Genomic DNA, 16162 nt, shown 5'->3' on the forward strand with positions numbered 1-16162 from the left:
ACACGTGATATGCAATCATACTGGAGCAACGAATCAAAAAGTTAAAGACAGTATAATTGTCCAAGTTTTCACAGGCAGCAGAGCTGGGGAGGGGAAGGAGACAAACGGAGCAGCAGCCCTGACACATGGCCCACATTCATGGCCGCCTCCCACGTCACTGTGCTCCTCAGAGAAAAAGCCCCTTTTGTTCCTATCACAGGGAGGGAGGGAGGTCTCTGGGGTGAGCCGCCGCTCATCTCCGCCACTCCACCCGTGATCCAAAAAAAAGAAAAAGAAAGAAAAAAAGGACAGAAACAGGGACCGGACTTCCCACCCCTGGCCGGCGTCCTCCCTACTCAGTCCCCGCTTCAGCACACAAACACAGGCTCATCAGTAGTACCACCACTACGGCTGTGATTGTCTTTTCCTGCTACTTAATTGGGTCAGTCTGCATTGTTGCATTAAAGACGTCTCCAACAATGACCTTGCTGTTAATGCTGATAGTATCAGTGCTGGAAGAATTCCTTCTTTCAGATTCTTTACTTAATGTAAAAGTTTCATCAGCACAATGTACTTTAAAAGCACCATAAGTATAAGTATTTATGGAGAATTGCCCTGGTCAGAGTATTATGTATATGATTTTTATCATATGATTATCAATTAAATTAATAATATTAATTAATTACAGATGCAATATGCAAACATGCTTATCAGAACAGATTTAAGAGTAAAATTATTTTGTCAGAAATGCAGTTTAAGTAGCATAAAATTGAAATTAGCAATTAATTGGCAACCCAAATTTTTGTGAGTAAAGAAATAAATATGAAATTAAGAGTGAGTAAAAGAAATAACATGATGACAAATGACACATTTAAAACAGTTTATTTGTATAGAAATATGCTCATGTTTTACATTACTTTGTAGATACAAATCGTAAAAAGAAAGAATATTAACGCTATTAGCATCACAAAGTTTTTTTCAAACAAACAGGAGCATAGATCTCAGTAGGAAGCCTGATGTTACTGTGTGAAATGTTAAGCTCTTCAATATGCTTTTCAGATTGTGTGTGCGTGCAGCTTGTTGCTCAGTAAGAGTGAAAGGGGGTTTATTAACAGTAGCTCTGGAAGTAGTCTCCATTGATGTCCGTCATGTACCCAAAGTAAGATTAAAAGAAGGTCAGAGGAACGGACGCGTTCTAGTGCAGAGAATTTATACAAACCTGCTGTGAATTCTCTCCAAATGTAGTACAATAATGGTAATCAGGGTTACACAGAAATGTTAAAGACCCCAGTCTCTGAGCCAACATTACTATATCATTTTTCTATTTATCAGTTTGATTATCACCACCAGAATCAGTCCTCCTTGACTTCCTTGTTCTCCTGAGACACAGTTGAGATACTGCACAGTGCAGAAGTATCTTCAGACTACACAAAGTCCCCAAAAATGGGCTTTTTAGCCCACAACGCTCCTGTTCCACCTCATGAGGAGAAAAAAAAAACAAAAAAACAAGACAAGTGCTGGAACGCTCATTGCATTAGCTTTTCCACTTGCTTTGTCCTTAAGACTATCAGTACTGTTTACTGTACCACCTGGTGATAAACTTTTACTCCCCTAAATTAGCTTCCCCACCCGTCACGAGGAAGATAGTCCAACTCAATTTCTCTCAATCTGCTCAATGTCGAGCTCACCTCCAAGCTGATACACGTCCCTCCTCATGCTACAAAGCCCCACCCACAGAGGCTCATTGTCCTTTCCATTGGTCATCCCTGGCGTCGCATCGCCACAGTCTGTGGAGTTCCAGTCCGCCTCCTCGATGGTGGGATCTGATGACACGTTCCTGTTGATGTCGCCCTCTTTGGTTTGAGGCTCAATGTCCTCCAAGCTGTGTTCGTTTGCAGATGATTCGTCTGTGTTGCACTGATCAGTGCTCCTGAGAGTAAGGAAGGCCTGGTTTGACACACAGCCGTCTTCGCCTGTGATTCCAGGGCAGCTAAGGCTGTGGAAATTCCTAAGTTTCTGTGAAAGAACACAAAGGTTTTTTAGAATCACAAAATTGATGTTTTCAAGGAAACAAGCATGCACTTAAACAAATATGTCAAATCTTTGGTCTGGTATGAGTCACTAGTCTCCATGGTGATGGCATATTTAGTAAGGAAATCAAAAACATTTCCTTGATCAGACTGTGACCCATGACTATGACTATGACCCATGTCCTAACTTGGGAAAAAACAAAACCAAACGCATACAGCCATCTTATGAAAACAATTCCTCTACTGTATTCCTAAAGTGTGTGAGTGAGTCAGTGAGGTCAGAGCTGGACACTGGGCAACAACCACTATAATATAACAAAAGTACCAAGATTCCAAGGGTATAAATTTAGCATTACATACTGGAGCAACTGGTAGCTGTATGAGTGGGACTAAATGATCTGAGGTCCAGCTTGAAGGCAGCAAATGCCCAGATACCCTAAGGGCAGAGATCACTCGTGTCAGCCTTTTGACTCTGGTGGCCTTTCACTGGCACCACACAATGACCATATACATCTGGAAAGCACAGAAACTTCCTTAGGCAAATCCATATGTGCCAGCCCTGCTGCAGGCAAGTCCTGCGACAGCTGTGCGAGCTGGAGCGGGAGGCTTTATGACAGAGGCTTATCCAATCTAGACAGCAAATGTGGAGAAGGCAAGACAGCTGCCCCATGCCTGACCACTACGGTGTTAAGGCAGGAGGAGAATGGGGTCTCTGTAAAACCTCCTGTCACTTGTGTGCTTATGTAATACTTAATAAGCAAGGACTGTTAGGAATGTAGCTTACAGCAAAGTATGAACTACAGCTGCAGCTAATCAATAGATTAATTTAATCAATAGATTAATTTAGGCTTCTTTTGATTCAACATACAAGGTCTTTGATTTAAATGTCAGCAACAGCCTGCTAATATACTCACAATGTTTGCCATGTTTACCATCTCAGTGTAGAATGTGTGCTAACGTTTCCTAATTAGCATTAAACACAAAGTACAACTCAGGCAGATGAGGATGAGAACGCACCAGAATGGAGAATGTCCCTTTAACTGTGGCATCATTCTACTCAAATCTGCAAATGTCAACCTCAAGGTGGCGCTAAAGGAGATCAACATACGTAATGTAATTAGGGTCCATCTTCTGGGAACCACGAATGTCTGTACAAAGTGTGTGAATCCAGCCAACAGCTCAAGTAGTAGACCAAATGACCAGAAGGCTTCTATTACTTAACATGTTAACTGCATTATACCTCCCACGCTCTATCATGACCACAGTAATATTCACTTTCAGGATTTATCACTCATCAAAGGCTTAGATCTCCAAATACAGAAACCAAAGTTATGGTCCACATTTTCCACCCAACGGTAATGAGAAAGTTTTTTACGCTAAGCAGCAGTAGATCAAACGGGGCCCTCCTGTTTTTCTTGGCTCTGGTCAAGCGGGTACATTTGTCAGCACCATGCCAGTATCACACTGCTGTCTTCTGCATTACCACTTCAGTATCAACCAGCAGGCTTCTTGCCCAGAGCATGGGACCAAACTGATAAGGCTCTGAGCAGTCTGGTCTATAGCAAAGTCCCATCGACATCAACTGGACCAAGTACTGCTCTGACAATGTTCTGCAGAGGAAGAGGAGTTTCAGGCAAAGAAAACTTTCTTTCACAGAGTCTCCTCACACAACTTACTGTGCCACATTATAATGAGGGTCATGAATGAGTGCTGGTGTCCATGTTTGTCTACTGCTATCAACCTCCACCCCTCTTCTGAAATGGAGAAGAGAGCAGAAAGTCTCCTCATCCATACTGACCTTGACTCGCCATCAATAAAAGCTGATCAATAGCTCATGAGGCCCAGTTGTGGCTGCGATCCACCCACTGAGCTGAATTTACAGAAATCAATATCTCTTTACCCAACACGCATCTCCCCTGTGCAACGATCTATAACCTCTGCCACAGCTGCTCTACTTCCTGACATTCATGGAGCCGCAGCGAGCCACGCAGAGGGTAGCAGTTTCTCCCTGGGTAAACTACACCGCTGTGGATGAGAGGACACTTTGGAGACACCCTCAGCACTGTGACCACACTTTGAATAGTAAGGTGACTTTGAATACCGATAGCGATGCATGTCAGGCACAGAGCCGAGTGCCAGGCTAGTTTAAATTAATCAAATTATCTTTGAGTCTATAAAACGTCAGAAAATAGTGAAAATCGCCCCAAGTTCCCAGAGCTGAATGTGGCAGCATGTTTTGTCAAAGTAACAGTCCAAAACCCAAGAGTATTCAATTGATCATAGCATTTAAGAAGCAGCAACTGGCAATGGTTTGGCATTACTGCCCGATGAATGGCTTCAGTTATGTGACTGTGAAAATTGTTGTCATTCGATTGACAAAATGTGGAAGGTAGGGCTTGGCTCTAAATAAAAACAAAATAAAAGGTGCAATACAACAGTTTCTTGTTGTTTCAAAGGCCTTGCTCCTTCCACCTGAACTGAGAACCAGCCTCACAGCAGTCCCTTTTAATAGAGGAGAACTGAGAACACAATGCACATACAGCAGGACGGATCCAATACTAACAATCTCGGCACCCTGACGCTCCTCTGTGAAAATATTGTCAGTTGCTTCGCCTAAGGCTCTTTTCTCCAGGCTGACCTCGTCCCGGTTTGGAGCGTGTGTGGCGTCTGCTTGTCGTGTCACAGCAGCGCTGCTGTTAAGACAATGCTGAACTCTGGGTGACTTTCACAGAGGGGCCAAGTCCAGCTCTGTGTTTATGATCCACTTGGCGTACGTGTGAAATTTTACTTTCTGTACTGTGCGTCCATTTGCTTGTGGGGCAAAGAGGAAAAAAAAAAAAAAAAAGCCTGCCAGGATGTGCAGATGAAACAGAAACATGCTTGACTTGAGAAGTGGATCAGCTCAAGCCAGTGGTTTCATAACATCTTTTCTTTTACAAATATAAACTCATCTGACTTCTTAATTCCTGCTTTGATCAAATCATCAGCATTCTTTGCTTTGTGCACTCACACCCACATAATGGAATGTGACCCAGAACAGGCCTGCATGAATGAATGAAGGCCTTCATTTAATGACAATGCCTGCAGAAACACTTTGAGGTGTGCTGAGGAAGAACAGACGCAATGGCGTGACCTTAGTTGGAAGTGTTTGTTTATCCAATATGGAAGGCGCAAATTGCCACAACAGCAGAGTATAAATAGCTTATGTTAGTGAGACTAATGGACCTTCCATGTCTGCATGACTATTTCCTGAGCCTCATGTCTCTCTGAAGACAATACAGTGATCTTTTGGAGTGCATAACAGGGCTGTGGTCATTTCAAACTAACAAATATGCCAATAGAAATTGCTTCTGATAAATCATACGATTTACTGTAAATATATAGTTTAACGGAGTGTATATTAGGTGTCAAGTGATATCAGGACAGGCACTCTATTTTAATTATTAAATACAACACAAAGCCGTTTCTTTCTATCTGAGGTGTTTTACAAAGTGACACTTAAATACCAACCTGGGTCATCTTGGCCAGGTCCAAAGAAGGCCTTTGTTTGTGTGAGTCAGCTGGTCTTCTGCGCTTCACACCGATCTTCTTGTCATTGAGGACGCAAGGCTGTGAGCGGCTACGGGCGAGACCCCCCTGTCCACCACGGCGCTCCACCTCTGGAGTGGAGTCAGGGGAGCTGGGTGGCGAGGGCCCACGTGGCTCAGGGAGGCAGATCTGTTCGTGAGAGAGGTAGAGGGGCTGCGCCGAGGGCTCAGAGGACAGGGGCACGGAGGAGGACGGTGTCAAGCCGGTGAAGGCTGAGGGGCACGGGAGACGCTGAGTGAAGCAAGGCAGCTCCAGGGTGTTAGAGCGGGTGGGCAGGCTGAAGCTGGAGCTACGCTGCATGGTCGGGAAGCCGAGCTGCGTGTTCCCGACGCCGCTGCGCTGGACACTACCTCCGCTGTGGCACCTCCGCTTCTCCACCGTCGTCCACACACGTGAGCCCTGAGGGCGCCAGGTAGTGCGGCAACCACCAAGCTCATCTGAGCAAGACAGGGACCGGCACTGTCGCTTGCTGGGGGGTGCAGTGGAGTGCGAGGATGCGGCCTCAGTCAGGCTGAGGTCTTGCAACAAGCTGGTGATTGTGCCCGAACTGGGGCCGACATCCCAGTCCCAGTGGGCAGAACTTTTATGCACCTCAGGCAGGACATCCCACAGGCTCTCCAGGCTGGTCCCAACTGGCCTCTGCTGAATGGCACAGCTGTGACCCACCTCACACCACCGGCTGGTCTCTGCAACAAAACACCAGATTCATTTCAATGTAATAACCTTTAAAAATGAGATGGCAGACAAGATTCTCACCTAAAATATAGGAGTCATTTATCAGCTTATTAGAAGAGCAAAACCAAGGTATTCTAAAAATAAATAATAAATGAATGAAAAATTCTACTTATGAATGAATTTTAACTGTATGAGAAATGTGTGAACTTTTTTATAATACATTTCCCTGAAGCAACATGCAGTGCAGCTTCCAGAACAAAGCATCTGCCAAATTAATAAAAGCTGGTATTAGCTTGTAAAACTTCACTTCACGCTTTATTTTCCATTAGGAGTGACATCATCATCATCATCATCATCATCATCATCAAAGGTTGAAGGTTGTGTTTTATTTCATGGTCTCAAAACAGATTTAAAAAAAAAAAAAAAATACATCAGATTCAGTGTTGTTTTTCTAATTTAAATTTTTTCAGAGTGCAACTTTACAAAAAAAAATACAAAATATCCAATCATATCATTCACAAACTTCCGAAAAAAACAAACCCAATCCTTTTAGTGTCAACGTTCTGTGATCGTGAAAGGTTAGGTTTGGCAGCCTCAGCATGGACAAGAACCATGACACTGCCCCAGTCTGGGTCAGCACGTTTGGTCCCAGCAGGTGTATTTTGTATTGACAGTACTAGCTGCTTTGTGTAATTGGCACTAAAAATAAATCCTGTCCTCGAGGCACTGCTTCAGTGTCACAGTCTATACGCACAGCTGACTGTGAAAGAGAACACGGCTAAATGTCTAACTGACTTGATATCAAACCTCATCTCTGCTGGAGGAATAACCCATCATAAACATAAACATAATGATGTCTTTCTTTGTTGAAGATGTACAGAAAATCTGTATCAGACCAGTTCCCTATCTGCCACTGCTGACTGACTAATCAACACCATAACTACCATGCCAGGAAAGCACCTGCTATTGCCACAACAAAAACTCTCTTAAATATCTGAATGGGTCAGCCAACCGAACTGGTCAGTCAACTCTCACTTAGGTTCAAAACATCAAAGCCACTACCCATCCCTGGTATGCAAAAGGTCTGTTCTCTATAAAATCCCCAAAAAGTCATCTAGAGTGCACAGGCAGGACAAAGAACAAAGGGCAGTGTTAACAACACCTTGGTAATGCTGCCTTCTCTGCCAGGACTTTTCCAGTTTTACATGCACACAATGCCAAGTTACTGCAGGGACAGAAAGCTATTTAATCTTACAACAGAACGTAAAAGCTGTTACTCATACAACTGGATAAACTAAGCACATGTGCTTTTGTAGTCACAACCAGCTTTTTCAGCTTGGGGACAACTTGTCCTCAGATTTAAAATATGCAGAAGTGCCATGAGATTCCTGCTAATGATAAGCCGCTATTACGTAGCTATTAGCACACATTCATCTTGGCAGAAGCACCTGTCAGACATGTATCACATAATGTTGTGTGGCCGTCGACCAGATGCAGCAGAGGTTAGCTTGCTGCTGATAATTCCTCTGAAATGTTTCAGTACGACAAAGCCCTTCTGGATCACTTCTGTCTCTGAACGCCTGACATTTTCTGGCCTCTGCAAGCTGCTGAGGACCGTCGGAAGTACATATTTACTTGTCTTATGCAGAGATGGGAAGTAAAGTACAATCACTGACAGTAGTAGCCCAAAAAAAAGAGACATTTCTGTGCTGTGTTGTTTGTACCAAGGTAGCAATTCCTTTAACATCCCTGCTGGGCGGTTATGCCATTGTGTACAACTCTATGCCAAGTTTTTCTTGACCTTAGTATCTGAACAGTCATGCCCATATTTTATTCACAGTTTCTTGCTGAAATGATCCATAGCATCCTTACAGATCTGAATGTGTATATTGATGACACTTACCCATGAGTCCACAAGAGAAAAGTGTCGTCCCCTGGCTCATGGTCTGTGCCTGGAACTGCAACAGTGCAAGAGAGACCGACTGTCAGAAAATCACATAAAGAGGTTTACATATAGTACGAGGTCAAAACCTAGCAGAAAACAAAAATTTTATAATGTATAATTGGCCCAGAGAGTATAGGTCACAGCACATTTTTGCTGGTGGAAGATGTATCAACACAGAGAGGTTCATCTATAAATAATTGACACTTGGTCTCAAGAGTACGATGACTTCATTTCACATGGTTGCGAGGGCAAGCTCAGTCCACATTGGTGGGGGTATTTTCTCACTCCGTGCTGGCAGAAAGAAGGTTTTCTACTGCATGGATGCTGATTAGATAATGAGTCAGAGTTGCTCAGCCTAGTGGAACTAAAATACTCCATTGTCTTCTTGAGTGAAGTGAATGCAACACGGAGGATTCAACACCAGATGACAAACGCCCTGCTGATAACAGTTGGCAGCTATTATGATGCAATTATCAGTAATGGTTAACATAAACACCCCTTTATGCCCAGTCTTCAACAACCAAATAATTCTTTTGACATTACTTCCTCATATTCAGTATGGCAACACTTGAATTTTCCAACAAATTCGACTCAAAGGAAGCTACAAATGTAACTTTGGCTCTGATTAAAAATGAAAGCACAAGAAGATCATGTAGAGTCATGAAACGGCTACAGACTTGTGAGTGGTTGGCAGCGGTTTCCTGATTAAGAGCAGAACCTTGTCTGAGTTGATGCCTTGACAAGCGCAGCTGAAGCCTCTTGACAAAGTTACATATAAATATGACAAATTTCATACAGAAAAAAAAAGTGTATAGAAGCAACAAATAACCTCTCACCGGGCCCAAATCTGTACTTTTAGATGTTACATCATCGGCGCCCTTCTTTTCCAGTGTTTTCTTGTATATGATCACCATGGCAATGCACATCCTTGTCTCAAGGCGTTCCAGTGAGGGTATGAAAAGCTGGCGGCCATCTTGACGGACACGGTGTGAGCAGGCCGGTTTCTCATAAGCTTAAGACAGGAGCCCTCAACTCCTTCAGGAATGTGCTTCAGTCCTGGGCAGACACACAAAGATGAGCATGGAATTAGGATTCAGCACATTTCTGATATTCTGTCGACCATATAAGCAGAGAACAAACCAGCTGGACTGGGGAGAACAGATCCTCTGGGTGGAGGCTCTGAAACATGTGGTCAATGGAGAGAAAAACTCAATACTAACAATACTTAACTGAAAATGTTTCGAACGATTACCTTCCTTCTTTGTGGATTCACAGCAGCTACAATCGATTGTAATTACAGCACAGTCATAGCAAAAAAATGTCATTGAGCATCAGGTGTCCTTAGAAACTTTTCACACCACCTCTGTGGCATAATCTATCTTTCTGGATTTTATGTGTATACACTGTATGCTTCAAGCAGCTGTTACTTTGCTAAATATGCCTATTCTGTCCAGAGTTTAGAAGCTATGAGGAGGCAAGATCGAGATTAAAAAGATTTTTGCTGGAATACTCCACTGAACCCTCAAGCTCATCTCACACATATTCAAAAGCACAGAGGCCTCAACTGTCTGGAATCTGAAGCTACTGTAATCCTTCCCTCCTGCACGCTTTCAGTGGCGTTCTGCAAAAATGAAAGAGAGCAAGTGGAAATTCAAAAGAGGTTTGAGGGTTAGCAAGCTTACTTCATTTTCAAATGAGTGAGCAAACACGATTAGCAAACAGACACTTTGATTCACAAGGGTCTGCAAGTTGAACTTTTAAGTGGTCTTTCCTCTATGTCTCCAAAACTGGACATCTATACCTTGCTTTGTTCTTGCATGTCCATGTGGAGGATCATCAGTCATCTGAGTGAGAAAGTTTCCTCAAAGTGCTCCACACTGGAGCAACACAGAGGGGAATAGAGCAAAGTCAAAGTTGTGTAATTGAATACTCAGGGGCTGGCTGGGAATAGCTGACCTTGCGGTTATGAAAACAACCCTCTTCACATTAGTGCTGCACCATGGTTACAGTAAAACAGCTGATTGGCCACAGATGCAAATCTATTTAATCATCGCAAAGGTTTTTTACTACCTCAAGATCAGTTCCACTTGAGGCTACGTCATGTAGGGGATTGAAACAAAGTGCAGTGGACAGGAGACGGTCGTAAGATGCCTGCAAGGTCACAGTGTGTTGAATGACAGAACAACTGCGAGCACAAAAAAAAGGGGGGGGGGGGGGGGGGGTATGTGAAACAAAAGAGCGCTCTGTGCAGAAGATGAGACACCGTGGGAAACAAAAGAGGCGACATTAGAGCTTGTGGGTGGAGTGTGTGAGTGTGTATGAGTGTGTGTGAGTGTATACGTGAAAGGGGGGGGGGGGGGGCAGCATCACAAGACCCTGAGGGAGCGGACATACTGGAGGTGGTGTTTGCATTCAGCATATGATTTTCATTACTAACACTTATCACGTCAGGAAAACAACTTAAACACAAGGATGTTTTTAGCAGCGTTTCACAAGGAGATCAACACAGTTCAAGGGCATCTGGCAGCTTTGACTTGTGTCCTTTGAATAGGAAAGAACTGATCAAAGCTTGGAGCTGGACTTGGTCAGCTTATACTGTGCGTGACCATTAACTACACAGACCTGTGTTACACAGCTGAGATAACTAGGGACGTGCTGGCGTGGAGGAAACGGTTGTTTGTATACTATACTTAATGACTCAGTGACGGATGAAGCTGGCGCTGACACAGAAAAAAACCTCGCCCAAAGAAATTAAATTGGCAAAGTCAAGAAAAGCTCTTTAACATGATGTTTACTTAAACAAACATCTAAACACTAAATTATGTTTTCCTTCCCCTGAAATATGTAAAAAAGTTTAACTGTAGCCTGATACTGTGGACTCTAAATTGTAACCAACATCCATCACTTCCAGTTACAGAGAATTCACTTATTAAAAATAAACAGTTTATTACCTTTCTCATGCTCAAGCATTATATTTTCATCCCATAAATCAGAGCCGGGTGCTTCAAATGGGCGAGGTTTATAATTATAAACATTCCTCAGCTCCATGACATAAGTTGAACACACAATTATAAAAAGTCTAACCTTGCCCCACAGCCTTTGAAAAGCATTCAAACTTGTGACAGTTTGTGAATAGGAAACATGCTGAGAACTTTCAGCAAAGGGCAGTCTGTATTTTCCCGTACACACAAAGCTATAAAGCAAATTTAGACACCACACCAAAGTATGGTTTCCAGTGCAGTGCTTACTGGATGCACCCAATGCACTCATCTCAGACTGAATCCACTGTCATGTTCACAGATGCAAATCAAGGCATAATCTGTCAAATGAGACGTCCAGAGGCGCCACTCGTCATCTGATGTCATAACCCGAATCACCTCCATAAAGATGCAGCCGTTATCTGTAATCAGTGGGAGCCTTTGCGCTTCTGCAGCCCGATAACTTTTTATCTGCACTGGGGCAGCAACCAGCGTGACAACTGAGAGGTCTAATCTCTGAGAAAGGGAAGAACGCTGCAGGACGTTACCCTCAGACGTGGCTTTCCATCACATGCAAACAGGCTGCTGACTGACTGCAACAATGTCTGCAGTGACAGCAGCCTTCCTAAGAGACGACAATAACGCTGCCTTGGACGAGGTGATGGGACCAAACACTTCCTTTGTGGTCGGCAAAAGCCTTTCAACCATCGCTACTTTGGGGTGTCGGAAATAGCAAGCTATTGCATGGCTTAAAAGAGCGCTAGATAGGACGAGACAGGAAACCACGTAGTTGATTGGGTCAACTATAAAGCGGAGGCCTGCTTCGGAGTCAACATAGTCATCATTTTCTCTATGAGATCTATTATATTGTAAATGGAACTTTGCTACCGTAAGTTGAACAAATTCCAGGCAAGACCAAAAAGACTACAGACTGTCAGCTCAGCCCTTACAACAGACATCTAAACTGCGGTCACCCATGAAAGCCCCGTTTCCCAATTAGAGCAGCTTTTGCATACATTGCTCAGACTGTAATCCCACTAGTTAGGCCAACATTACATAAGGATTTGGCAGCTTTGTGTCCGACTGACAATTAGAGCTAATACTAATCCATTTTATAGTACTCAGACAGCTGGTGGAAAATAACAGTGTTTGATATCATTGTTGGACTATCTGTTTTCTATCTATTTCTTAGTTTATCATGCATGCTTGTTTTTTTTTTTTAAATTAAAGCTTTGAAGCACCTGTGTAAACCAATGAAAAGCCTCAATATTAAGGTGAATTTTCAGACATCCTCCACTGACATTCCTGCAAGCATGGCAGTCAGATCTGTGTCCTGCTCTCAACAATCCCAGGATTGTGGCCGTCTCAGTAATCCGAGCATCTGTTGAGCACCTGAGACGCCCCGATTTGAAACCTAACTTCAGGATTTGTGCTGCTCTTCATCATCATACCACTTGTGAAAGGAATGCTGGGTAAAAAAAAAAGTAGCTGTCCTCTTCCACAAAAAGATCTCTAAGGAGAAAACATGCATGTTCTTAAAAAGCTTGATTCCCCTGAGCTATCAGCTCTGGTGGCCTACTTTCTTTCAGTTGCATGGATTGTAGAGGATCCATATTTGGACTCAGCAGTTTCTCATCATAATGGTGGGTGTGTGTTGACAGAGCATGTCATAAAAGGCAGAAAAACAAGCAGTCCTTATGAAGAACAGATAATTGAATGACAAACCAGTCCTGCTTTTTCTGCAGCACCGTGCATCATCTTCACTGTGAAAATTCAAGGTTTTTTAAAACCCGAGACTTTCTTGGTTGGTTTTGTCATTAATTAGGCACCACAAAGGGCAGGTGCCACGAAGTTTTGTCACAGCTGATTGATTGAAAAGACGTTTATGAAACTCATTGTACCCCGCAGGCTATCCCACAGCTGTCGGCATGTTCCCAGAAATTGTCAAACAGGAGGCACACTCTACATGCAAGGCAGTGAGTGAATAATCAGAAATGAGCATGGCTGGGAGGCTTCAATAGTAGTTATCAGCCTCAGACGAAGGCCTGGGGTACAGCCAAGGTCTCACAAGCATGCAGCTGCCCACTTACCATAAACACAAAGGCACAGCATGGCTATGCATGGCAGCCAAGGAGGCCTTCGTTTTAAAGCAGGCCTGCTGTTTAATTATCTCATACATAATCACTTGCACTGTATACATTTGTCCAGAACAAGAGCTTTGTTGAGCTCTGTAATCGAGGCTTTCAACACACCTGTCCAAGTTGGAGAGAAATGTTGTCCACTTGAATGCTAAATCTAATAAAGTCTCTTAATTGCAAAGGGTTGGAGACACAACATCCATCTACTTCCACAGCAGTATAACACTGCATGTTAACAGATCCAAATGAGAAGTCACATCTAGTGGAAACAGCCCTATTAACTTACAATCATAATTAAAAGAGCTGAGAGGGTTCTACATGTAGGAATTTATCCATCTCCCACACTGCACTTCCACTGACCATACGTACATTAAACGACACATGAAAGCCAGGAAACAAACTTTTTTCCAGATGAATGTTTGACTAATGTCATAACAGCGACACTGCGATACACAGGATCTTAGAGAGCCTTGAAATTTTGTCTAAATATTTTCAGTGATATGGAAAGGAAAGAGGAATCATCTGCCAGCTCCGATAGGCAGCCTCTTTTGTACTTGAAGCTAAAACTGTTCAACTTTTTTTTTTTTTCAGATGAGCTTGCCAGCCCTCCAGGTGGATGCCTCTCAGTTTCAGAGGAAAAGGCCCTGAAAACTGAGCTTGTCCAAGTAACCAGCACAAACAGTCCCTTAAACCCCTTTTCCAAAATCCCTCATGAAAGGGAAATGAGTTTGGCAAAGAAACTGGTGTGACAGGAGCTCACAGAATGTTACACACAGGCTACAGAGCAAACAGGATTTTGAACTCAGCAGAAAAACCACAAGCAACTGATAAAATGAAAATGAAAATGAAAAAAGAAATAAATGGTATATCTCTATTTTAATAGTGACCCTCCCGTTTCCTGTTTTTAAACTTATAATGTATGCACACTCAAGCCACTTTAGCAGTAATAATCATGGCCATGGGACACTCTGAGGAGTTCAGGTTTAACAAGCTCTTGTGTTTATTATCCCACTGAGCACTTAAATGGCAGAATCTGTGGGATTGTGTGTCAGCCAGTCCTCTTCTTCATACCTGAGGGGAGGGTTGGCTAGATAAAGATAAAACAACAACATTCCACTGCAACTGCACAAACTGTAACATAAAGATGGAGGGTCTGAGACGAACCCAAATGACATGAACGCTTCATACTGTGGCATCGTTAGGTGGCTGTTAATGTTTTTAACAGGCACAGTATGCAGCATTCAGACAACACTTGCCTATCTTGCCATGTGTGCCACAGAAGAGTGTAAAACCAGTCTGAGGCGTCTAGCTAAATCACATAAAATGCTTTTTGACACAAGAAATGTGGCATGTCTTTGCAAACTTCATGGAAAACCTGGTCACTTTGTCAACTGATCTGATTGAGATGACGCTTAGTGTGATGTCATTTCTGGACTTGCATTAAGAAGACAAATTAATGATACAGACATGAGAAGTGATGGTTGACCTACTCATTCAATACTCCACATAAGCATTGAGATATTTAAACTTCACATAGGCTTTGTTTTCTTAACCTTCCCTACAATATTTCATCACATTGAGTCTTTATTCACCCATTAGACATTTCAATACAGTAGTACAATCAATTCAGTAGTATCGCAGACAAGTCAGAAGGAATATAGCAAAAGCAATGCACATGAGAAGGAAAAGTTGCTAAGCTAACTAATTATAGCCCTGTTTAGTTCCCACCAGGAAACTACTTTGTTACTGGTAACCTCTGATTAAGCCTGTCAACATAAAAGTCACAATTCATGCGAACTATACACCTTTTAAATCACAAGGGAGCACCTCACTTCACACTTTAACAACTAGCGAGCTAAGTTAGTTAGCACAGAAACTAATCATTTGACCAAAAAGTGTCACTCACAAGCATCACGATGAGTGCCTCGGACTCTCCAACAACACCGGGCCGCTGGTTAGTTTCGCTGGACCATGCTGAGCTTTGTTTTAGACAGAACAAGGCTTAAAGCACGAAGCAGGTCAACTCACGTCCTGCTTCAGGCATATCATGCAAACTACTACCCCAGCGTACTACTGTTCAAGATTGCACGCTAACGAGCCTGTGACAACATACGCGAGCAAAACCACGTTTGACAGGGGAGAGGGGTGTCCGATAACTTATATGTACCGCTAAAACGTCATATTTTGCACTATTTTTTTGCGTTGCTCGGCTTATTTAAGCTTTGTGTCCGACTCGACTCGAGCTTTTGGTCGTAGAATGCAAAATGTTAATCTTTGTATAACTTTTTGTAACATTTCCACCCCCGCTCGTGTAACTAGTGGCCTGATCCACCCTGTAGCAATGAAAAGTAATCACAGTTTTGAGCTGTGCATATAGACGAGGTACTTTCACAATAAACAGTGGTGTAATATGATAACTTTCCAAATGTGCGTGACCTAAGAGCCAGATTCAGGAAGAAAAAGAAAAATGTGTAAAGTGTACATTGATAGTCCTCCTTCAAAAAATTTGTTTAAGTATAATATGGTCCCAAATAAATACATTTATTACAAACAGATGTTCTCCTTCCAGGAAATAAGTTCTGGCTTTATCAAGAGGATAGTCAGCATGCAATATGCTATTATATAACTACCTTTGGTTTATTTTGTCCAATGAGTGTACATTGGTGTCCCAAAACTTTTTTTTAACTGATGATCACTTAGATAGATAGATAGCTAGATATACTTTATTGATCCCAGGCTGGGAAATTGCAGTGCAGCAGCAGCAGCAATACACACAACAAGCTATACAAATGTTAAAAATAACAATATAAAAGTGGCAATATGAAATAT

General features: G+C 42.7%; 2 protein-coding genes across 3 annotated transcripts in view; one reads left to right on the forward strand and one right to left on the reverse strand.

The window, feature by feature from the left end:
- Positions 1–15241, forward strand: part of LOC124053197 (phospholysine phosphohistidine inorganic pyrophosphate phosphatase) — a 40030-nt gene extending 24789 nt beyond the window's left edge. For both annotated transcript variants that reach the window (XM_046378210.1, XM_046378211.1), the window contains exon 9: positions 13925–15241. The gene's annotated coding sequence lies outside the window, so the exon portion shown is untranslated. The remainder of the gene's footprint in view (positions 1–13924) is intronic.
- fam53b (family with sequence similarity 53 member B) lies at positions 846–15379 on the reverse strand. The gene is made up of 5 exons (XM_046378208.1): positions 15240–15379; positions 9054–9273; positions 8176–8230; positions 5520–6283; positions 846–1995 (listed from the first exon to the last, which is right to left on the reverse strand). The coding sequence occupies exons 2-5, from the start codon at positions 9141–9143 to the stop codon at positions 1633–1635; spliced, it is 1272 nt and encodes a 423-aa protein (XP_046234164.1). The 5' UTR covers positions 9144–9273; positions 15240–15379; the 3' UTR covers positions 846–1632.
- Between the last annotated feature and the right edge of the window lie 783 nt (positions 15380–16162).

The sequence above is a fragment of the Scatophagus argus genome, chromosome 21 (assembly GCF_020382885.2).
Source record: "Scatophagus argus isolate fScaArg1 chromosome 21, fScaArg1.pri, whole genome shotgun sequence".
Lineage (NCBI taxonomy): Eukaryota > Metazoa > Chordata > Actinopteri > Scatophagidae > Scatophagus > Scatophagus argus.